The sequence below is a fragment of the Eurosta solidaginis genome, chromosome 1 (genome assembly GCF_040869045.1).
Source record: "Eurosta solidaginis isolate ZX-2024a chromosome 1, ASM4086904v1, whole genome shotgun sequence".
Lineage (NCBI taxonomy): Eukaryota > Metazoa > Arthropoda > Insecta > Diptera > Tephritidae > Eurosta > Eurosta solidaginis.
The window spans coordinates 256,737,985-256,765,084 of NC_090319.1; the positions used below are offsets into that span (position 1 = coordinate 256,737,985).

Genomic DNA, 27,100 nt, shown 5'->3' on the forward strand with positions numbered 1-27,100 from the left:
ATGAAATTTGATGAATTTTGAAGCTTTTAGCCGTAAAAAAGGGGTCAAAATGACAGTTTATATGAAGTATATAATATATATATCACCGATCTCTATGATTTTTTCAGACAACAATATATGCTATATACGTAAGCATTTTGTGAAATTTAACGCTTCTAGCTGTTAAAACGGGCAGAAATTGCGCAAAGTTTCTTATCTGAACAATCGGTTGTATGAGATATATACTATGTATACCACCGATCTCAATGATGTTTTCAGACATCAATATATGCTATACACGTAAGCATTTGGTGAAATTTGAAGCTTCTAGCTGTTAAAATGGGGCGAAATCGTAAAAAAATATATATATGCTATATATATATACTATATATACCATCATATATATATTATATATATCACCGATCTCTATGATTTTTTGACACAACAATACATACTATATACGTAAGCAATCGGTGAAATTTGAAGCTTATAGCTGTTAAAATGGGGTAGAAATTGCGAAAAGTTTCTTATCTGAACAATCGGTTGTATGAGATATATACTATATATACAACCGATCTCTATGATTTTTTCAGACAACAATATATGCTATATACGTAAGCAATCAGTGAAATTTGAAGCTTATAGCTGTTAAAATGGGGTAGAAATTGCGAAAAGTTTCTTATATGAACAATCGGTTGTATGAGATATATACTATATATACCACCGATCTCTATCATTTTTTCAGACAACAATATATGCTATATACGTAAGCAATCGGTGAAATTTGAAGCTTATAGCTGTTAAAATGGGGTAGAAATTGCGAAAAGTTTCTTATCTGAACAATCGGTTGTATGAGATATATACTATATATACAACCGATCTCTATGATTTTTTCAGACAACAATATATGCTATATACGTAAGTATTCGGTGAAATTTGAAGCTTCTAGCTGTTAAAATGGGGCTAAAATTTGCGAAAATATATATATATATATACTATATATTCCACCATATATATACTATATATACCACCGATCTTTATGATTTTTTTAGACAACAATATATGCTATATATGTAAGGATTCGTTGAAATTTGAAGCCTCTAGCTCTTAAAATAGGGCAGTAATTACGAAAAGTTCCTTATCTGAACAATCGGTTGTGGGGGATATATACTATATATACGACCGATTTCATAAAATTTTTCAGGCAACAATATGTGCCATATACGAAAGTATATGGTGAAGTTTGAAGTTTCAATCTGTTAAATTGGGTAAGATATTACAAAAATCCTCTTTTTCTTGTATGGAGGATATATGCTATAGTGGTCCGATCCGGTCGGTTCCGACAAATGTCTAATCGGACACCCAAATACACCCGCTCACCAAATTTTATCAAGATATCTCAAAAATTGAGGGACTAGTTTGCATACAAACAGACAGACGGACAGACGTACATGGCTAAATCAACTCAGCTCTTCAACCTGATTATTTCGGTATACTTAATGGTGGGTCTATCTATTTTCCTTTAAGGATTTACAATTTTCGGTTTCGTGACGAAATTAATATACCATTTCATTTTCATGAAAGGTATAAAAATAGGTAGGTAATCTGTGTGAGGATGCAAAGCTTCACGTTTTTTGTGGTCTGCATGTAAACTATGACTACGAATCACGTATTTCAAAAATATATGACGTAAACGTAACTATTTGATGAAATTGATGAATTTTGAAGCTTCGAGCCGTAAAAAAGGGGTCAAAATGACAGTTTATATGAAGTATATAATATATATACCACCGATCTCTATGATTTTTTCAGGCAAAAATATATGCTATATACGTAAGCATTTGTGAAATTGAAGCTTCTAGCTGTTAAAACGGGGCAGAAATTGCGCAAAGTTTCTTATCTGAACAATCGGTTGTATGAGATATATACTATATATACCACCGATCTCTATGATTTTTTCAGGCAAAAATATATGCTATATACGTAAGCATTTGGTGAAATTTGAAGCTTCTAGCTGTTAAAAATGGGGAAGAAATTGCGCAAAGTTTCTTATCTGAACAATCGGTTGTATGGGATATAATACTATATATACCACCGGTATCTATGATTTTCTCAGACAATAATATATGCTATACACGTAAGCATTTGGTGAAATTTGACATATCTAAACGATTTTTAAGATAAATATAAAATAAAAAATAGGTAAGTAATCTGTGTGAGGATGCAAAGCTTCACGTTTTTTGTGGTCTGCATGTAAAAACTATGACTACGAATCACGTATTTCAAAAATATATGACGTAAACGTAACTATTTGATGAAATTTGATGAATTTTGAAGCTTCTAGCCGTAAAAAAGGGGTCAAAATGACAGTTTATATGAAGTATATAATATATATACCACCGATCTCTATGATTTTTTCAGACAACAATATATGCTATATACGTAAGCATTTTGTGAAATTTGAAGCTTCTAGCTGTTAAAACGGGACAGAAATTGCGCAAAGTTTCTTATCTGAACAATCGGTTGTATGAGATATATACTATGTATACCACCGATCTCAATGATGTTTTCAGACATCAATATATGCTATACACGTAAGCATTTGGTGAAATTTGAAGCTTCTAGCTGTTAAAATGGGGCGAAATCGTAAAAAAAATATATATATGCTATATATATATACTATATATACCATCATATATATATTATATATATCACCGATCTCTATGATTTTCTGACACAACAATACATACTATATACGTAAGCAATCGGTGAAATTTGAAGCTTATAGCTGTTAAAATGGGGTAGAAATTGCGAAAAGTTTCTTATCTGAACAATCGGTTGTATGAGATATATACTATATATACAACCGATCTCTATGATTTTTTCAGACAACAATATATGCTATATACGTAAGTATTCGGTGAAATTTAAAGCTTCTAGCTGTTAAAATGGGGCTAAAATTTGCGAAAATTTATATATATATACTATATATACCACCGATCTTATGATTTTTTGAGACAACAATATATGCTATATACGTAAGACGGACATGGCTAAATCAACTCAGCTCTTCACCCTGATTATTTCGGTATACTTAATGGTGGGTCTATCTATTTTCCTTTAAGGACTTACAATTTTCGGTTTCGTGACGAAATTAATATACCATTTCATTTTCATGAAAGGTATAAAAACAGGTAGGTACTTTGTGTGAGGATGCAAAGTTTCAGGTTTTTTGTGGTCTGCGTGTAAAAACTATGACTACGAATCACGTGTTTCAAAAATATTTGACGTAAACGTAACTATTTGATGAAATTTGATGAATTTTGAAGCTTTTAGCCGTAAAAAAAGGGGTCAAAATAACAGTTTATATGAAGTATATAATATATATATCACCGATCTCTATGATTTTTTCAGACAACAATATATGCTATATACGTAAGCACTTTGTGAAATTTGAAGCTTCTAGCTGTTAAAACGGGGCAGAAATTGCGCAAAGTTTCTTATCTGAACAATCGGTTGTATGAGATATATACTATGTATACCACCGATCTCAATGATGTTTTCAGACATCAATATATGCTATACACGTAAGCATTTGGTGAAATTTGAAGCTTCTAGCTGTTAAAATGGGGCCGAAATCGTAAAAAAATATATATATACTATATATATATACTATATATACCATCATATATATATTATATATATCACCGATCTCTATGATTTTTTGACACAACAATACATACTATATACGTAAGCAATCGGTGAAATTTGAAGCTTATAGCTGTTAAAATGGGGTAGAAATTGCGAAAAGTTTCTTATCTGAACAATCGGTTGTATGAGATATATACTATATATACAACCGATCTCTATGATTTTTTCAGACAACAATATATGCTATATACGTAAGCAATCGGTGAAATTTGAAGCTTATAGCTGTTAAAATGGGGTAGAAATTGCGAAAAGTTTCTTATCTGAACAATCGGTTGTATGCGATATATACTATATATACAACCGATCTCTATGATTTTTTCAGACAACAATATATGCTATATACGTAAGTATTCGGTGAAATTTGAAGCTGCTAGCTGTTAAAATGGGGCTAAAATTTGCGAAAATATATATATATATACTATATATACACCATATATATACTATATATACCACCGATCTTTATGATTTTTTTATACAACAATATATGCTATATACGTAAGCATTCGTTGAAATTTGAAGCCTCTAGCTCTTAAAATAGGGCAGTAATTACGAAAAGTTCCTTATCTGAACAATCGGTTGTATGAGATATATACTATGTATACCACCGATCTCATAAATTTTTTCAGGCAACAATATGTGCAATATACGAAAGTATATGGTGAAGTTTGAAGCTTCAATCTGTTAAATTGGGTAAGATATTACAAAAATCCTCTTTTTCTGAAAAATCGGTTGTAGGGAGGATATATGCTATAGTGGTCCGATCCGGTCGGTTCCGACAAATGTCTAATCGGACACCCAAATACACCCGCTCACCAAATTTTATCAAGATATCTCAAAAAATGAGGGACTAGTTTGCATACAAACAGACAGACGGACAGACGGACAGACGGACATGGCTAAATCAACTCAGCTCTTCAACCTGATTATTTCGGTATACTTAATGGTGGGTCTATCTATTTTCCTTTAAGGACTTACAATTTTCGGTTTCGTGACGAAATTAATATACCATTTCATTTTCATGAAAGGTATAAAAACAGGTAGGTACTTTGTGTGAGGATGCCAAGTTTCAGGTTTTTTGTGGTCTGCGTGTAAAAACTATGACTACGAATCACGTATTTCAACATTATATGACGTAAACGTAACTATTTGATGAAATTTGATGAATTTTGAAGCTTCTAGCCGTAAAAAGGGGGCAAAAAAATTAGAGTTTATATGGGGTATATAATATATATACCACCGATCTCTATGATTTTTGCAGACAACAATATATGCTATATACGTAAGCATATGGTGAAATTTGAAGCGTCTAGCTGTTAAAAATGGGCAGAAATTGCGCAAAGTTTCTTTACTGAACAATCGGTTGTATGAGATATATACTATATATACCACCGATCTCAATGATTTTTTCAGACAACAATATATGCTATACACGTAAGCATTTGGTAAAATTTGAAGCTTCTAGCTGTTAAAATGGGGAAGAAATTGCGCAAAGTTTCTTATCTGAACAATCGGTTGTATGGGATATATACTATATATACCACCGGTATCTATGATTTTCTCAGACAACAATATATGCTATACACGTAAGCATTTGGTGAAATTTGAACATATCTAAACGATTTTTAAGATAAATATAAAATAAACAAGTAAGCAAGGTTAAGTTCGGGTGTAACCGAACATTATATACTCAGTTGAGAGCTATGGTGACAACACAAGGGAAAATAACCATGTAGGAAAATGAACCGAGGGAAACCCTGGAATGTGTTTATATGACATGTGTATCAAATGAAAGGCATTGAAGAGTATTTTATTAGGGAGTGGGCCATAGTTCTATAGGTGGACGCCATTTAGGGATATAGCCATAAAGGTGGATCAGGGTTGACTCTAGAATGCGTTTGTACGATATGGGTATCAAATGAAAGGTGTTAATGAGTATTTTAAAAGGGAGTGGGCCTTAGTTCTATAGGTGGATGCCGTTTCGAAATATCGCCATAAAGGTGGACCAGGGGTGACTCTAGAATGCGTTTGTACAATATGGGTATCAAATGAAAGGTGTTAATGAGTATTCTAAAAGGGAGTAATCATTAGTTCCATAGGTGGACGCCGTTTCGAGATATCGCCATAAAGGTGGACCAGGGGTGACCCAAGAATTTGTTTGTACAATATGGGTATCAAAAGAAAGGTGTTAATGAGTATTTTAAAAGGGAGTGGGCCTTAGTTCTATAGGTGGATGCCGGTTCGAAATATCGCCATAAAGGTGGACCAGGGGTGACTCTAGAATGTGTTTGTACGATATAAGTATCAAATTAAAGGTATTAATGAGGATTTTAAAAGGGAGTGGTGGTTGTTGTATAGGTGGTCGCCTTTTCGAACTATCGCCATAAAGGTGGACCAGGGGTGACTCTAGAATGCGTTTGTACGATATGGGTATCAAATGAAAGGTGTTAATGAGTATTCTAAAAGGGAGTAATCATTAGTTCCATAGGTGGACGCCGTCTCGAGATATCGCCATAAAGGTGGACCAGGGGTGACCCAAGAATTTGTTTGTACAATATGGGTATCAAAAGAAAGGTGTTAATGAGTATTTTAAAAGGGAGTGGGCCTTAGTTCTATAGGTGGATGCCGTTTCGAAATATCGCCATAAAGGTGGACCAGGGGTGACTCTAGAATGTGTTTGTACGATGTAGGTATCAAATTAAAGGTATTAATGAGAGTTTTAAAAGGGAGTGGTGGTAGTTGTATATGTGAAGGCGTTTTCCAGATATCGACCAAAATGTGGACCAGGGTGACCCAGAACGTCATCTGTTGGATACTGCTAATTTATTTATATATGTAATATGTGCCAAGATTTTAAGGTTTTTTTATTTCGCCCTGCAGAACTTTTTCATTTTCTTCTAATTAATATGGTAGGTGTTACAACCATTTTATAAAGTTTTTTCTAAAGTTATATTTTGCGTCAATAAAACAATCCAATTACCTTACCATGTTTCATCCTTTTTTCGTATTTGGTATAGAATTATGGCATTTTTTTCATTTTTCGTAATTTTCGATATCGAAAAAGTGGGCGTGGTCATAGCCGGATTTCTTTCATTTTTCATACCAAGATAAAGTGAGTTCAAGTAAGCACGTGAACTAAGTTCATTAAAGATATGTCGATTTTTGCTCAAGTTATCGTGTTAACGGCCATGCGGAAGGACAGACGAACGACTGTGTATAAAAACTGGGCGTGGCCTCAACCGATTTCGCCCATTTTCACAGAAAACAGTTAACGTCATAAAAGCTATGCCCCCACCAAATTTCAAAAGGATTGGTTAATTTTTGTTCGACTTATGGCGTTAAAAGTATCCTAGACAAATTAAATGAAAAAGGGCGGAGCCACGCCCATTTTGAAATTTTCTTTTATTTTTGTATTTTGTTGCACCATATCATTACTGGAGTTGAATGTTGACATAATTTACTTATATACTGTAAAGATATTAAATTTTTTGTTAAAATTTTACTTTAAAAAAAAATTTTTTTTTAAAAGTGGGCGTGGTCCTTCTCCGATTTTGCTAATTTTTATTAAGCGTACATATAGTAATAGGAGTAACGTTCCTGCCAAATTTCATCATGATATCTTCAACGACTGCCAAATTACAGCTTGCAAAATATTTAAACTACCTTCTTTTAAAAGTGGGCGGTGCCACGCCCATTGTCCAAAATTTTACGCATTTTCAATTCTGCGTCATAAGTTCAACCCATCTACCAAGTTTCGTCGCTTTATCTGTCTTTTGTAATGAATTATCGCACTTTTTCGGTTTTTCGAAATTTTCGATATCGAAAAAGTGGGCGTGGTTATAGTCCGATATCGTTCATTTTAAATAGCGATCTGAGATGAGTGCTCAGGAACCTACATACCAAATTTCATCAAGATACCTCAAAATTTACTCAAGTTATCGTGTTAACGGGCAGACGGACGGACGGACGGACGGACGGAAACATGGCTCAATCAAATTTTTTTTCGATCCTGATTATTTTGATATATGGAAGTCTATATCTATCTCGATTCCTTTATATATGTACAACCAACCGTTATCCAATCAAACTTAATATACTCTGTGAGCTCTGCTCAACTGAGTATAAAAATAGGTAGGTAATCTATGTGAGGATGCAAAGCTTAACGTTTTTTGTGGTCTGCATGTAAAAACTATGACTACGAATCACGTATTTCAAAAATATATGACGTAAACGTAACTATTTGATGAAATTTGATGAATTTTGAAGCTTTTAGTCGTAAAAAAGGGGTCAAAATAACAGTTTATATGAAGTATATAATATATATATCACCGATCTCTATGATTTTTTCAAACAACAATATATGCTATATACGTAAGCATTTTGTGAAATTTGAAGCTTCTAGCTGTTAAAACGGGGCAGAAATTGCGCAAAGTTTCTTATCTGAACAATCGGTTGTATGAGATATATACTATGTATATCACCGATCTCAATGATGTTTTCAGACATCAATATATGCTATACACGTAAGCATTTGGTGAAATTTGAAGCTTCTAGCTGTTAAAATGGGGCCGAAATCGTAAAAAAAATATATATATACTATATATATATACTATATATACCATCATATATATATTATATATATCACCGATCTCTATGATTTTTTGACACAACAATACATACTATATACGTAAGCAATCGGTGAAATTTGAAGCTTATAGCTGTTAAAATGGGGTAGAAATTGCGAAAAGTTTCTTATCTGAACAATCGATTGTATGAGATATATACTATATATACAACCGATCTCTATGATTTTTTCAGACAACAATATATGCTATATACGTAAGCATTCAGTGAAATTTTAAGCTTATAGCTGTTAAAATGGGGTAGAAATTGCGAAAAGTTTCTTATCTGAACAATCGGTTGTATGAGATATATACTATATATACAACCGATCTCTATGATTTTTTCAGACAACAATATATGCTATATACGTAAGCAATCAGTGAAATTTGAAGCTTATAGCTGTTAAAATGGGGTAGAAATTGCGAAAAGTTTCTTATCTGAACAATCGGTTGTATGAGATATATACTATATATACAACAGATCTCTATGATTTTTTCAGACAACAATATGTGCTATACACGTAAGCATTTGGTGAAATTTGAAGCTTCTAGCTGTTAAAATGGGGCCGAAATCGTAAAAAAAATATATATATACTATATATATATACTATATATACCATCATATATATATTATATATATCACCGATCTCTATGATTTTTTGACACAACAATACATACTATATACGTAAGCAATCGGTGAAATTTGAAGCTTATAGCTGTTAAAATGGGGTAGAAATTGCGAAAAGTTTCTTATCTGAACAATCGATTGTATGAGATATATACTATATATACAACCGATCTCTATGATTTTTTCAGACAACAATATATGCTATATACGTAAGTATTCGGTGAAATTTGAAGCTTCTAGCTGTTAAAAAGGCGCTAAAATTTGCGAAAATATATATATATATACTATATATATATACTATATATACCACCATACATATACTATATATACCACCGATCTTTATGATTTTTTTAGACAACAATATATGCTATATACGTAAGCATTCTATGAAATTTGAAGCCTCTAGCTCTTAAAATAGGGCAGTAATTACGAAAAGTTCCTTATCTGAACAATCGGTTGTGGGGGATATATACTATATATACGACCGATCTCATAAATTTTTTCAGGCAACAATATGTGCAATATACGAAAGTATATGCTGAAGTTTGAAGCTTCAATCTGTTAAATTGGGTAAGATATTACAAAAATCCTCTTTTTCTGAAAAATCGGTTGTATGGAGGATATATGCTATAGTGGTCCGATCCGGTCGGTTCCGACAAATGTCTAATCAGACACCTAAATACACCCGCTCACCAAATTTTATCAAGATATCTCAAAAATTGGGGGACTAGTTTGCATACAAACAGACAGACGGACAGACGGACAGACGGACATGGGTAAATCAACTCAGCTCTTCAACCTGATTATTTCGGTATACTTAATGGTGGGTCTATCTATTTTCCTTTAAGGACTTACAATTTTCGGTTTCGTGACGAAATTAATATACCATTTCATTTTCATGAAAGGTATAAAAATAGGTAGGTAATCTGTGTGAGGATGCAAAGCTTCACGTTTTTTGTGGTCTGCATGTAAAAACTATGACTACGAATCACGTATTTCAAAAATATATGTCGTAAACGTAACTATTTGATGAAATTTGATGAATTTTGAAGCTTCTAGCCGTAAAAAAGGGGTCAAAATGACAGTTTATATGAAGTATATAATATATACCACCGATCTCTATGATTTTTTCAGACAACAATATATGCTATATACGTAAGCATTTTGTGAAATTTGAAGCTTCTAGCTGTTAAAACGGGGCAGAAATTGCGCAAAGTTTCTTATCTGAACAATCGGTTGTATGAGATATATACTATGTATACCACCGATCTCAATGATGTTTTCAGACATCAATATATGCTGTACAAGTAAGCAATTGGTGAAATTTGAAGCTCTAGCTGTTAAAATAGGCCCGAAATCGTAAAAAAAATATATATATACTATATATATATACTATATATACCATCATATATATATTATATATATCACGGATCTCTATGATTTTTTGACACAACAATACATACTATATACGTAAGCAATCGGTGATATTTGAAGCTTATAGCTGTTAAAATGGGGTAGAAATTGCGAAAAGTTTCTTGTCTGAACAATCGGTTGTATGATATATATACTATATATACAACCGATCTCTATGATTTTTTCAGACAACAATATATGCTATATACGTAAGCAATCAGTGAAATTTTGAAGCTTATAGCTGTTAAAATGGGGTAGAAATTGCGAAAAGTTTCTTATCTGAACAATCGGTTGTATGAGATATATACTATATATACAACCGATCTCTATGATTTTTTCAGACAACAATATATGCTATATACGTAAGCAATCGGTGAAATTTGAAGCTTATAGCTGTTAAAATGGGGTAGAAATTGCGAAAAGTTTCTTATCTGAACAATCGGTTGTATGGGATAAATACTATATATACCACCGGTATCTATGATTTTATCAGACAACAATATATGCTATACACGTAAGCATTTGGTGAAATTTGAACATATCTAAACGATTTTTAAGATAAATATAAAATAAAAAATAGGTAGGTAATCTGTGTGAGGATGCAAAGCTTCACGTTTTTTGTGGTCTGCATGTAAAAACTATGACTACGAATCACGTATCTCAAAAATATATGACGTAAACGTAACTATTTGATGAAATTTGATGAATTTTGAAGCTTCTAGCCGTAAAAAAGGGGTCAAAATGACAGTTTATATGAAGTATATAATATATATAACGCCGATCTCTATGATTTTTTCAGACAACAATATATGCTATATACGTAAGCATTTGGTGAAATTTGAAGCTTCTAGCTGTTAAAATGGGGCCGAAATCGTAAAAAAAATATATATATACTATATATACCATCATATATATATTATATATATCACCGAACTCTATGATTTTTTGACACAACAATACATACTATATACGTAAGCAATCGGTGAAATTTGAAGCTTATAGCTGTTAAAATGGGGTAGAAATTGCGAAAAGTTTCTTATCTGAACAATCGGTTGTATGAGATATATACTATATATACAACCGATCTCTATGATTCTTTCAGACAACTATATATGCTATATATGTAAGCAATCAGTGAAATTGGAAGCCTCTAGCTCTTAAAATAGGGCAGTAATTACGAAAAGTTCCTTATCTGAACAATCTGTTGTGGGGGATATATACTATATATACGACCGATCTCATAAATTTTTTCAGGCAACAATATGTGCAATATACGAAAGTATATGGTGAAGTTTGAAGCTTCAATCTGTTAAATTGGGTAAGATATTACAAAAATCCTCTTTTTCTGAAAAATCGGTTGTATGGAGGATATATGCTATAGTGGTCCGATCCGGGCGGTTCCGAGAAATGTCTAATCGGACACCCAAATACACCCGCTCACCAAATTTTATCAAGATATCTCAAAAATTGAGGGACTAGTTTGCATACAAACAGACAGACGGACAGACGGACAGACGGACATGGCTAAATCAACTCAGCTCTTCAACCTGATTATTTCGGTATACTTAATGGTGGGTCTATCTATTTTCCTTTAAGGACTTACAATTTTCGGTTTCGTGACGAAATTAATATACTATTTCATTTTCATGAAAGGTATAATAAAAGTAACCCATTAGTTTTATATTTATTAAAGGAAATAAACAAACCCACTTTCGTTTGGTATCAATGGTAAAATAAACTTTTCTTTTCCAATTTTCTCGAAACGAGTTATGATTTAAGTGTTTAATTTCGTTGTGAACCTCCACATTTCTATGTATAATCTTTCGAATGTATGTATGTACACATGTTGACAAAATCCATTTTTTACAATTTTCGCAAAAGTGGCGAAATAAATTGGGGACAAATGTTACCTTTCGCAAATATGTACATATTGTCACGGATATTAGCATCACTAAGCTATACCATCACTAAGGCCATGCTAAGCAGTATTTACGTCAATAATCAAATCAAGTATACACATATATAAGGCAGCCCAGAGAGATGTCACACACAGATGCATTTACTTATACGCCTATGTGTACTCGAGAAACACATTCACATCAATAATTCAATCATTATGTATCTACATAAACGAATAAATAATTGCGTATACACATATGTACGTATACGAGCAGTGGAGCGGCAATGCACAAACACATGCATATATCTTATCTGAGTTGTCACAAGAGAGAGCAATAATTTGTGCACGTAGTTGTGGCTGGCGATTTTGTAGCCGAAAATAACTAGTAAAGACTCCATTACTGATACTTAGCATACACTTGACTTGACTTGAGAACTGTCACTTACAGTTCTGTAAAATGAACATTGCATGTTACTGATTACTCAAAACTTGATTTTCTATGTAAGTTCTAAGTGACGTTTACATTTTGAGATGCCATTTGTTTGTTTCCATTTCCTTTTGACATTTTGTCATACAAATTGACATTTATTTAAAAATAAATTTCAACGCTGATTATGATGCCAGATTGTATGCGCCAAGTGGAGTATAATTGTGGCTAAGTTGCCAAGTTTACGCCAAGTCAAGTCAATGCTAAGTATCAGTAATGGGGGCTTAAGTTCTGGAAATCGAAGAGCCTAGAAGTATGCAGCGTAAACTATAAAAGCGGGGCAGGCGAGTAAGAAGTAATTCAGTTTGAGTTGAGCAATCAATCAATAGTAGTTTCATTTGAGTTATCAATCAGTTTGGTTATTAAGCCAGCGAGTAGCAAAGTATAAGTGTTATTGTGAAGTACTTTAATAAAGGCCATTTTTCCATTATTCAATATTGGAGTTATTTATTCAACAGTTTAGCGATACGAACCTAGAAAAAGGGCAAATAAGAGGATTTGCAGTAAATTCGTTACAATATGTGACATAGAAGCAACAACGGCACGTCAATGAAATTTTTGTGAGCACCACTTTCTATGTAATAAAGGGTCAATATACTATAAGCCATGTAAACGTTCCCCGATTTTGCTGAAATTTTATATTGACCCTTATTATGGGGAGGCACCCGTGTTTTACAAACCAAAAACTAGCACAGAGCCTTACATTTTGCAACGCCACTAAGTCAGATTCACAGATATAACAAAAATATTTGGTGTGGGTATAAAACTGGACCTATACTATATATGAGGCTATCAGTTTTCCATAACCTTCTTAGAGTTAGCAGGTTTTACCCTAAGTAGTTTTTAGAGATTTTGAACATTAAACATACACTTTTGACACTTGCGCAAAAACATTTCAAATTCCATCAGTACCTATCACAAAGTCGTTTTGAGAAAAAAGTGGAGATGGCAGCTTTTACCGATACGTCCACAATTCATTATAATTTAAAATTCTTGAATTTGTCATGCATTATCACCATTGAAGGCCGAAATCATTCCCAATGTAGACCAACAACAAATTTTGAAGATAACCATCTTAGCTATCTTCAAAATTTGTTGTCGGGTAGCTAAAAATGCTCTGATCGAATGGCATTTACTCTATAAAAAAGTCTATTGCTTATTTTGATAAGAGCATTTGTTTTTTACTGTGAACAAGCACAATTTATAATTAAAAAAACGAAAGTGGTACAGAAATTTCGCTATGATAGTGAATTCTTTAAATCAACTCAAACGTCAAGCTGTGATGTTTTTTTTTTGTCTGTGCTTTTTGGTGAAAAATAAATACTATTATTTAAATTCATTGCCTGCTAAATATACAAATTATTGTGAAACAGTGAAATTGTTGAGTTTGTTTTAAAATTTAATAATTTATAATACGAATTCTGTCGGGGTTTCTTTGTTGTATTGGAAGATACATTTTTAATGTTAGTGGTATCCATGGTCTTGTGTATTTCGTGTATCAACTCGGATTAGCATACCTTATTGTCATACAAATGCAATAATGCAATTTATTTGAGTTTAATGAGCTTGAGGCAACAAAGTAGTACACACTGTTTGTTTTGTATAAAACGTTTAATCGATGGAAATCTCGACTTCACTCTGAAATCATCCTCAGGAACGCATGAATATTCTTGTGCGGCCTATTCGAGAAGAGTTGTTTAACCTAAATATTGTATTTCAATAGGGCTCTAAGCTATGGTCATACTTTGAAGCCTCTAGTTCCCCGGAAAATTGCATAAAAATCGATCGCAAAATACCCAAATTATAACGAGATTTTTTTAGCATTGAAAACCCTGTTGTTTTGGTTCTTAATAAATAATCTATCCTTATGAGCTGATGATCTTCTTATAAAAAATTGTTCTAACTTTTAACAAACTATTTATTTGGAGAGCTTTTTGGTTACGGATGCGACATTCTCCCACATTTTTACCTGTATCAAAGGGAACATAAGCAGCGGAATTCATGCTTATTATGTTTGCGAAGCGCTACTACAATGCTTAAATCCATAAAAATTGTGAGGAATTTAAATATTTAATTACTTATATATAAACTATCGGCTTTCTCTCAAATTTGTTGATATTGACCCATTATCGAAGGGATAAATTCATACAGGAAAGTTATTTAATTACCGATTAGGAGTTAAGAACTAAAACGAAGATAATCTAGATCCTGGTTCGGAAGGTATGTATACAGTTTGAAAAGCGGCTTTAGGAGCTAAGCGACTGAAAACACACGCCGATCTTTAATTAAACATGCCACCATATCAATAACTCAAATCTTTGTTATTCCGACATAAGCAGTTATTAAATGAAATCATAGTTACATCATCACATTTTTTTCCTGACTACGCCCATGCTTTTAATATTAAGGTTATGGAATTTTCATGCTGTCATATTTCAAGTCACAAATGCACTATAATATTTAGGGATGAGCATTTCTTTCACCATTCACGCCTGTAATCTCCGTTTTGAGACTAAGAAAGGGGTACAAGGTTTTTTAATCAATAATTTTAGAACCTTAAAAATAATTTGTTAATCAATTTGTATGAAATAATAATTTCATATTCTTTAAGTTCATACTATTTGTGAGATTTTATGAGTTTATATACCTGTCAACTATAACTGTTATTCAAATATTATTTTTTGCTATTGAAGAAACATTGGATCCATATATAACAAGTAAGGAAGTCTAAGTTCGGGCGAAGCCGAACATACATACCCAGCTGTACACTTGAAATGCTGTTGTTTGTTTTGTGTGCTTAATACTGTTACAAGGCTGCGCAGCAATACATATGCATACATGTGGTTCTATTTTGAAGTAATTTTTCTTCTAGTTGTTCCTATTTATTGTTATAAATCCACTTGGGAAATGAAATACCATTGATATAAAGCTCTTTTTTGCAAAGATATAGCTTATTTTATTCCTCCATGACCCTTTTAAAAATCTTTTATATAAAAGTGGGCATGGTCCTTAACCGATTTCGTTAATTTTTCTTCAAAGCATTCCCTATAGTAAAGGCATCCTCTCTGCCGTATTTTGTTACGATAGGATTAACGATTTTTGATTTATGTTTAATAATATTTGTAAAATTGATTTTATCACAAGTGGGCGGTGCCACGCCCATTTTAAACAATTTTTTCAAATTTTATCAAGAGTCTCAATATCAGTCCAGACGCCATATTTCAACATTCTAGGTGTATTATTTACTAATTAATCAGGTTTTTTGTGTTTTCCAAAATTGTATATATATAAAAAGTGGGCGTGGTTATCATCCGATTTCGCTAATTTTCAATACCAATATATTCTGGGTCCATCAAGCTCGTGTACCAAATTTGGTGAAGATATCTCAATATTTACTCAAGTTTTCGTGTTAACGGACAGAAGGACGCACAGACGGACGAACATGGCTCAATCAAATTTTTTTTCGATACTGATGATTTTGATATATGGAAGTATATATCTATCCCGATTGCGACCACCGTGATGTGATGGTAGCGTGCTCCACCTACCACACCGTATATCCTGGGTTCAAACCCCGGGCAAAGCAAAATTAAAATTTTAGAAATAAGATTTTTCAATTAGAAGAATATTTTTCTAAGCGGAGTCGCCCCTCGGCAGTGTTTGGCAAGCGCTCCGGGTGTATTTCTGCCATGAAAAGCTCTCAGTGAAAACTCATCTGCCTTGCAGATGCCGTTCGGAGTCGGCATAAAATATGTAGGTTCCGTCCGGCCAATTTGTAGGGAAAATCAAGAGGAGCACGACTCAAATTGGAAGAGAAGATCGGCCTTAGATCTCTTCGGAGGTTATCGCGCCTTACATTTATTTTATTATATCTATCTCGATTCCGTTATACCTGCACAATCAACCGTTATCCAATCAAAGCTATAATACCCTGTGTACAAGTACAGCTGGGTATAAAAATAATAAATCGGAGCTCTACAAGTATTTAGGTCGAGCATCTGCCTGAAATCTTGTAAACTATTGTTATTATTCATCAATTCGGAAGAAACCACAAAAGAAAAGCATTTCCAAATTCGTTTGGCTATTTTTGTCTCACTGAAGGAAGCGTAAGAAGGCAAACATTTTTATAACAGCTTCCTGAAACTTAAATGTATACATTTTTCTATTTGCAAATGCTCAACTAATTTTTTATTTTTCTTACTTTAAATCCTTTGATAAGATTGAAAAAAATATCAACAAATATTTATATTAAAACTTTCATGCTGGTAACTATATCTTGAAAAATAAGTTATAAGTAACTGAAGGAAATTCCAAATGTTACCAATTACCAAATACTCTTTAATAAAATTTTTGATATCCACTTCCTAGAAATTTTGTGCTCCTGAGGTAAATTTCTTGACTCCATATGTTTTGACCATCATCAACTGTGCTAGAATGGAAAATACAGTATACTACACATTGTTACCATTCAGAAAATATATTAGGAGTGCAAAATTTCTTAAAAGTGATTGTGAAAAAGTTTCAAATGGAATATTCGGTTAATGGTAGCCGAATATGTGGCAACAATCGACTAGTCACAGCAAAGCCAGTAGTCCATTAATCGCTACTAGGCGATTAACCGAATATCGATATTCTGTTAAAAACCGTGCAAACGGTTACAACCGGTTATTCGGTTAACCGAATAGCCGAATAAGTCTACTTTTTTCAAGAGCCCTAGTTCGTAGATATTCGATATTTTTTATACCTTTCATGAAAATGAAATGGTATATTAATTTCGTCACGAAACCGAAAATTGTAAGTCCTTAAAGGAAAATAGATAGACCCACCATTAAGTATACCGAAATAATCAGGTTGAAGAGCTGAGTTGATTTAGCCATGTCCGTCTGTCCGTCTGTCTGTTTGTATGCAAACTAGTCCCTCAATTTTAGAGATATCTTGATAAAATTTGGTGAGCAGGTGTATTTGGGTGTCCGATTAGACATTTGTCGGAACTGACCGGATCGGACCACTATAGCATATATCCTCCATACAACCGATTTTTCAGAAAAAGAGGATTTTTGTAATATCTTACCCAATTTAACAGATTGAAGTTTCAAACTTCACCATATACTTTCGTATATTGCACATATTGTTGCCTGAAAAAATTTATGAGATCGGTCGTATATATAGTATATATCCCCCACAACCGATTGTTCAGATAAGGAACTTTTCGTAATTACTGCCCTATTTTAAGAGCTAGAGGCTTCAAATTTCAGCGAATGCTTACGTATATAGCATATATTGTTGTCTGAAAAAATCATAAAGATCGGTGGTATATATAGTATATATATGGTGGTATATATAGTATATATATATAGTATATATATATATATATATTTTCGCAAATTTTAGCCCCAGTTTAACAGCTAGAAGCTTCAAATTTCACCGAATATTTATTTATATAGCATATATTGTTGTCTGAAAAAATCATAGAGATCGGTTGTATATATAGTATATACCTCATACAACCGATTGTTCAGATAAGAAACTTTTCGCAATTTCTACCCCATTTTAACAGCTATAAGCTTCAAATTTCACCGATTGCTTACGCATATAGCATATATTGTTGTCTGAAAAAATCATAGAGATCGGTTGTATATATAGTATATATCTCATACAACCGATTGTTCAGATAAGCAACTTTTCGCAATTTCTACCCCATTTTAACAGCTATAAGCTTCAAATTTCACTGATTGCTTACGTATATAGCATATATTGTTGTCTGAAAAAATCATAGAGATCGGTTGTATATATAGTATATATCTCATACAACCGATTGTTCAGATAAGAAACTTTTCGCAATTTCTACCCCATTTTAACAGCTATAAGCTTCAAATTTCACTGATTGCTTACGTATATAGCATGTATTGTTGTCTGAAAAAATCATAGAGATCGGTTGTATATATAGTATATGTCTCATACAACCGATTGTTCAGATAAGAAACTTTTCGCAATTTCTACCCCATTTTAACAGCTAGAAGCTTCAAATTTCACCAACTGCTTACGTGTATAGCATATATTGATGTCTGAAAAAATCATTGAGATCGGTGGTATACATAGTATATATCTCATACAACCGATTGTTCAGATAAGAAACTTTTCGCAATTTCTACCCCATTTTAACAGCTATAAGCTTCAAATTTCACTGATTGCTTACGTATATAGCATATATTGTTGTCTGAAAAAATCATAGAGATCGGTTGTATATATAGTATATATCTCATACAACCGATTGTTCAGATAAGAAACTTTTCGCAATTTCTACCCCATTTTAACAGCTATAAGCTTCAAATTTCACTGATTGCTTACGTATATAGCATATATTGTTGTCTGAAAAAATCATAGAGATCGGTGGTATATATATTATATACTTCATATAAACTGTCATATTGACCCCTTTTTTACGGCTAGAAGCTTCAAGATTCATCAAGTTTCTTCAAATAGTTACGTTTACGTCATATATTTTTGAAATACGTGATTCGTAGCCATAGTTTTTACATGCAGACCACAAAAAACGTGAAGCTTTGCATCCTCACACAGATTACCTACCTATTTTTTATTTTATATTTATCTTAAAAATCGTTTAGATATGTTCAAATTTCACCAAATGCTTACGTGTATAGCATATATTGTTTTCTGAGAAAATCATAGATACCGGTGGTATATATCCCATACATACGATTGTTCAGATAAGAAACTTTGCGCAATTTCTTCCCCATTTTAACAGTTATAAGCTTCAAATTTCACCGATTGCTTACGTATATAGTATGTATTGTTGTGTCAAAAAATCATAGACATCGGTGATATATATAATATATATATGATGGTATATATAGTATATATATATAGTATATATATATTTTTTTTACGATTTCGGCCCCATTTTATCAGCTAGAAGCTTCAAATTTCACCAACTGCTTACGTGTATAGCATATATTGATGTCTGAAAAAATCATTGAGATCGGTGGTACACATAGTATATATCTCATACAACCGATTGTTCAGATAAGAAACTTTGCGCAATTTCTGCCCCGTTTTAACAGTTAGAAGCTTCAAATTTCGCAAAATGCTTACGTATATAGCATATATTGTTGTCTGAAAAAATCATAGAGATCGGTCGAATATATATTATATACTTCATATAAACTGTCATTTTGACCCCTTTTTTACGGCTAGAATCTTCAAAATTCATCAAATTTCATCAAATAGTTACGTTTTCGTCATATATTTTTGAAATACGTGATTCGTAGTCATAGTTTTTACACGCAGACCACAAAAAACCTGAAACTTTGCATCCTCACACAAAGTACCTACCTGTTTTTTATTTTATATTTATCTTAAGAATCGTTAAGGTATGTAAATATGTTCACTATATATTTCTTATCTTATACATCCGATTATTCGGAGATTACGAACGGGATAAGATTATTGTTCAGCCCCATTCATGAAAGGTATGAAGTCTTCGGCACAGCCGTTCTTACTTGTTTTATATTATCTTTTCACAACTTTCTATGTAAGTTAATTTAAGGTAACGAAGGAACGCGTAACATTTTTCTCAATGGCTAACACTTTGTGAGAGTGAAAATACACTCTTTCCAAACCAATCGCACGTTTTATTGTAAACTGATGTAAATCAAATTTTTCGTTTTTTGAGATTTTATTATACCCTAAATTAGACGGCTGATTATGTTCACATACATAAAATAGGCACAAAAATGGTCGGACCTGTGGTCTTTGAATTTAATTTTTATAATGAAGCTGTGTACGTTTTCCCAACAAAATTAAATTTAGAATTACATCTGCATACAATTAAACGTGCGATATTTACCTTTAGTTGTACGTCTAGTCGAGTTATAAAAACAGCGCACTTGGAATTTGAAATACATCCTTAAAATCTACAGTTAGGGGCCAACACCGTATTTTTCATCAACACCCCATTTTATATCATTAAAATTAGCAGATTTACATATGTGCTTCTTACGATGCCCAAATGTTAGTTTTATTGATGGCAACACCTGAGAAATAGTTCAAAATTATCCAAGACCTTGAATTTTCGCTAAAGTTTTTCATTTTGAGTAAACCTTTTCTCAATTATTTTACTTGCACTATGTGCAAAGGGTATTCATTAAGAAGCCGTAAATAATTTTGTGTTCAAAAACTCACAAATATAATAAATCCAACGAAAATTGGCTGAGACGTTCCACTTTTGACCATTTCGTGTAGAAACGACAAATATTTTGACAGCTGTGGACGATTTCAAAAGCTGATAAATGAAAATGAAAGAAAAATGCAAGGCATTTAGTTTTTACTGTTTTTTCCGTCACTTCATATGAAATAGTAGAAAACAAAAACTAAACCTAAGTAATCTTTAAATTGGAAATCTTGGAAGCAGAATTCGTTATAGAATTATCCTTATATAGTCATATCTATGGGGTATTCCATCCCATTTCGACCAATTTTGAACCCGACCCCTTTAGAATTGGCTGAAAGTTTTTCTTCTTTTTCTAGCTTACGAAAGACGTTTTTTAGAATTTTTTCAAATTTTTTCATCCAACTCAAAAAAAGTTATGAATTTTTAAATAAAAAATGGTGTTTTTTTCAAAATGCTATAACTTTTTCAAAAATTGACCGTTTGGGATCTTTTTTTTTTAATTTGTTTTTGAAATGTACTTTTCGGAAAAAATACAAAAAAATGTTTAAAGTTTTTTTTTTTTAATTAAATAAAAAAAAAAATTATCGGCCCACTCCGGGATTAGTGAGGATGATTGCAGCATTTAATTGAAGTTTTTTATGAGAAAAAAAAATGGCGAAATTCGAAAAATCTAGAAAAACTGAAAAATTACAGAAAAAAAAACTTTAAACATTTTTTTGTATTTTTTCCGAAAAGTACATTTAAAAACAAATTAAAAAAAAAAGATCCCAAACGGTCAATTTTTGAAAAAGTTATAGCATTTTGAAAACAAAAACGGTGTTTTTTTTTAAATTCATAACTTTTTTTGAGTTGGACGAAAAAATTTGAAAAAATTCTGAAAAACTTCTTTCGTAAGCTAGAAAAGAAGAAAAACTTTCAGCCAATTCTAAAGGGGTCGGGTTCAAAATTGGTTGAAATGGGATGGAATACCCCCTATCCCCCTATATACTCATACAAAAAATATTTTAGAAAACCGTTGAACAAAATAAAAAATATGCAAAACTTTAAAGATTCCATATTTTCTGTTAGATTTCTGTAACATTTCCAAAAGTAAATTAACATTTGGTACACCGCTTGAATATCAAATATGTCCTCATTTTGGCGAGATAGAAAAAACAAAAGTAAATCATAGACCAACACACGATTCATCCTACATATACCAAAAAAATATGTTAGTCTAACGCTAATGAAAAAATTATTTTATTTTCCTAAAGAAGTACACAAACCTATTTAGCATCTGAGAGTTTTAAACGGTTTTATTTGGCTTGACTGGACAGGCCGGCCGACACGAATTTTGTAATTAACATCTTAGTAAGTTCCCTATAAGCTACAAGCTTCAAACTGGGAAAATAGTTCAGATCCCAATAGCAATGCAATAATAGGAAAAAAAACTCCGATAGGTGGCACATGGATCGAAATATTTCAAAAATCGTATTTGTACCCCGATTTGGCTCATATTTGGAACACATATTGCATACATGAATAGAAAGCGACCTATGAAAAAAATCGCCGCCAGGTAGCGCAAGGATCGAGATATTAAAATAAAATCATATTTGTGGACCGATTTTGCTCATATTTGGAACACATACATATCACATACATGAATAGAAAGAGACATATGAAAAAATCGCCGCCAGGTAGCGCAAGGATCGGGATATTAAAAAAATCGTATTTGTGGTCCGATTTTGCTCATATTAGGAACACATATTACATACATGAACAGAAAGCGGCGTATGAAAAAAATCGCCGCCAGGTGGCGCAAGGATCGAGATAATCAAAAAAATCGTATTTGGGGTCCGATATGGCCCATATTTGGAATACATAATACGCAAAAGAATAGAAAGAGACCTATGAAAAAAACTCGGCTAGAAGCTTCAAATTTCATCAAATACTTACGTTTACGTCATATATTGTTGAACTACGTGACTCGTAGTCTTAGTTTTTACATCCAGACCACAAAAAACGTGAAACTTTGCGCCCTCACACAAAGTACCTACTATTTTTATACCTTTCATGAACATGAAATGGTATATTAACTTTGGTCCGATGTTTGTAACGTTGAGAAATATAGAAGATAGACTCACCATTAAGTATACCGAATTGATCATGGCGACGAACTTAGTTGATATAGTCATGTCCGTCTGTCCGTCCGTCCGTCCGTCTTGAACGCAAACTAGTCCCTCAAATTTTGAGATATCTCAATGAAATTTGGCACAAGGATGTATTTTTGTATTATATTAGACCTTTGTCGGATCCGGTAGGATCGGACCACTATAACATATATCTCCCATACAACCGATCGTTCAGATAAGATGATTTTGGTCATTCCTGCCGCAATTTAGAAACGTGAAACTCGGTGATATATATTCTAATATATCATTGAAGATATGCTGAAAATATCACTTAGATCGGAGTTATATATAGTTATATCCCCTACAACCGATCATTCAGATAGAAAGATTTTTGGCCATTTCCCCCTAATTTAGAAATTATAAACGTGAAACTCGGTGATATATATTTTAATATATCATAGAAGAATTTCTGAAAAAATCACTGTGATCGGAGCTATATATAGTATAAATCCCATACAACCGATCGTTCAGATAGAAAGATTTTTGGCAATTTCTCCCTTAATTTTCAATATAAAAACGTTAAACTCGGTGATATTTATTCTAATATATCATAGAGGATCTCATGAAAAAATCATTTCGATCGTAGCTATATAATATATATCCCATACAACCAATCGTTCAGATAGAAAGGTTTTTGCCATTTCTTCCTTAACTTCCAATATAAAAACGTGAAACTTGGTGATATATATTCTAATATATTGTAACGAAAATTAGCAGCACTAAGGGATGCTATCATCTCTAAGCCGATGCTAAGCATTGACTTGTATGCACATCAATAATTCAATCATTATGTCTACACATATGTACGTACACGCAGCGGAGAAGCAACGCACAAATACCTGCAGATATCTTATCTGAGATGCTCCCAAAAGTATGCAATTATAATTGTGGAAGTGACGCTCACAAATACACGCGCATGTGAGAAGCTATACACGAGCATCTGTAGTTATAGTTTTATAGTTGATAACTAACTAGTAAGTTCTGGAAACGGAAGCGCCTAAAAATTGGTGAACGAGGAAACCGCACAGTATAAAAGCAGCAACAGTAGAGGCGCGATAATCAGTTTGATTTAAGCATTCCATCTGTCGAGCAGTAGCGGTGTTATTTTTCAAAGTACTTTGCAGTATTTTGCATTATCAGCCCCATTCATGAAAGGTATGAAGCCTTCGGCACAGCCGAAGATAGTCCCGTCCTTACTTGTTTTATGTTCAAAGAATGTCTGAAAGTACATAGGATATACACGGATCTAAGTTGAACAACGTACCTAAAGCAAGAAAATACGTTATATTTTGTTCCTATAAGAGCCGCCGTAGTGTGGTGATAGCGTGCTCCACCTTTCTCACCAAAAGTCCTTGGTTCAAGTCACGGGCAAAGCAATATAAAAAATTTTGAAAAAAGGGTTTTTTCAATTAGAAACAAGAAAAGACGGGACTGAGCAATAATCTTATCCATAGCGTAACAGTATATGACGTAAAATTAAGCATTTGCTAAAGTTTGAAGCGTCTAGCAGTTAAAATGGTGTAGAAATTGGGAAAATTGTCTTATCTAAATAATCGGTTGTTGGGGACATGCGCTATATATATGACCGATCTCATCGATTTTCAATAATATGTGCTACATACGAAAGTATATGGTGAAATTTTGAGCTATAATCTGATAAATTTGGGAATATATAACAAAAATCCTCTTTTCTGAAAAATCGGTTGCATTGGGGATATATGCTATATATCCGGCCGGCCGAACAAATGTCTTATTGCACAGTTTAATTTACCCGCTCACCAAATTTTATCACGATATCTCAAAAATTTAGGGACTAGTTTGCTTTCAAACAGACAGACAGGCGGACATGGCTAAATCAACTCAGCTCGTTTTTCCGATCAATTCGGTATACTTATATATCTTCTCTTTTAAGGACTTACAATTTTGAGATTGGTGACAAACTTAATATACCATTCCATTTTCATGAAAGATATTAAAAGTTTTACAAAAGGGGTAGCTTCTCGGCAGTGGTTTGGCAAATACTCCGAATGTATTTCTGACATGAAAGTGAAAATTCATCTGCCTTGCAGTTGCCATTCCAATCGCCAAAAAACGTGAAGGTGCCACCCCGTCAATTTATAGAAAAATTTTAAAGGAGCACAACGTAAATAGGAAGAGAAGTTCGGCCATAATCCCTTCGGGGGAAAATCGCGCCAAGTTTTCTTGATTAAGGTTAAATTAGAAAAACCTAAAGAGCCTTTTTAAAAATTATATTTCTATGTCCAGTATAAGAGGAAAACATTCAATGCAAAGTGATAAAAATAAAGTTTGACCACCTTTATTGTTTCATGGTGGACCTTATTGGAATTCTCCAATATATTATCAAGCCAAATCAAACAAAGTAGAAGTTACAACTGAAATATTTTGTTTTTGAAGGAGCTTTTACTTAAAAAATAGTAAACAAGCTCATTAACCCTTGTAGATCAAAGTATATTTTTGGATAATGTATTTATGTATATGTATCTAACTCAAAAACCAGATTACGTTTCTTAAATCCTCCAAAAGGGATTGAAATAAATAGAGGTATGTTCATGGAATGGGCAAGGACCTCAAAGACCTGCCAGCCAAATTTATTTTCCCCAAAAATCCCATTGAGAATCCATCTTGCCAACAAGTTCTAATTTAGACTAATCAGTTTCTAAACTTAGCCCTCTGTTAGCAATTTCTCCACCGATGCCCTCAAAGATATTGCGGTTTCTAGCTGCTCGTAAAGATTTGCCAGACTTATTTTCATGTTTTCAATACGCTCCGTATATGTCTACAGTTACATTCACTTGAACAGTCGCTGAATGAAAAAAAATCACTTTTCAGTTAAGATAAAAGGACGAAAAAAGTGGATCATGCCCTGAATGAGGACAAGACAATGTACTTTTGTTAGACTTCGTCTAGAGGGAACCACATAAGCAGCGAAAAAATCCGGAGAATCAGCCTTGCCAACAAGTCGGCTTTTTTGAAGTGTCTATACACGTATTTTTGACAGAGATTTGTAAACTTGGTCTACAAATGCGTTGACATTCCCAAACTATGTTCGATATATGTATCGAAATTCAAATTTGAATAAAATCGCCCGAGTAGAGTCCACAAGCTACATATGTGTAAGCAAACGATATTACAAAGCCATGTTTCTACAAACGTGACTAATACCAAGGTTACGTTTCGCATGTGCCCGAGATCTTTTACTTTCAGGTTTTAATTTTTAGGCTTAAGTAGATTCTAATTGATTGCTATTTATATGCGATGAGTTGCCATGTATTCAAAAGTTTGATGTATTTATTTATTTCAGGATGTGCAGGCTATACCTTGCTGCCACTTTGGTGGTATTTTTAGGATTCCGACCCGGAAGAGCAGTTGGGCCTGATGGCAATGATTATCGGCTCCCACTTGAAACTCGTCCATGGAATTACAACATCAAATTGACGCCATATTTGCTAGAAACCGATGGGAGTAAAAGATTCACATTTGATGGAGAAGTTACAATAAAAATTAATTCAACCGTTAATACAAAAACATTAACTTTGCTTTCAAAGAATTTGAATTACACCACGAGTGAATACTGGGCCGCCGTCAATACCAAAAAAGTCGATTTGGGCAGCGGAACAGTCAATAGCGTAACAAGTAAAATTCAATACAACTTAACAACAGAATTGGTAGCGGGTAAAACCTATTTTTTACACTTCGTCTATAATGGATCAATGAACGATGACATGATAGGCTTCTACCGCAGTTACTATGTGGACTCCAATAATGTTACCAGGTAAATAACATAAAAAGTTGTTAAGAGATATATAAAAAAACCCTCTAAAAATGGTCGTTTGTCAAGATTTATCTTACAGTATGCGGCTCTTAAAAAATTCACAAATCTTGTTTGAAACTTTTAGTTGAAGTGCACAGATGCTCCATAGTTTTTCCAAGATGTATTTCCTTGTCCCATAAGCCTTCGAGAACAATTCTAGCATATAGAA

At 33.0% G+C, this 27,100-nt stretch overlaps 1 protein-coding gene across 7 annotated transcripts in view; it reads left to right on the forward strand.

The window, feature by feature from the left end:
- LOC137242148 (membrane alanyl aminopeptidase-like) overlaps positions 1–27,100 on the forward strand; it is a 164,084-nt gene that overhangs the window by 117,549 nt on the left and 19,435 nt on the right. Inside the window, exons 1-2 of one of the 7 annotated variants that reach the window (XM_067769538.1) lie at positions 13,920–14,032; positions 26,422–26,892. In XM_067769538.1, coding sequence (XP_067625639.1) covers positions 26,423–26,892 — 470 coding nt within the window. In that variant the 5' untranslated portion in view covers positions 13,920–14,032; position 26,422. Of the gene's footprint in view, positions 1–13,919; positions 14,201–26,421; positions 26,893–27,100 lie in introns of those variants that run through there. The other 6 variants (XM_067769556.1, XM_067769515.1, XM_067769533.1 and 3 more) reach the window with 6 other exon arrangements.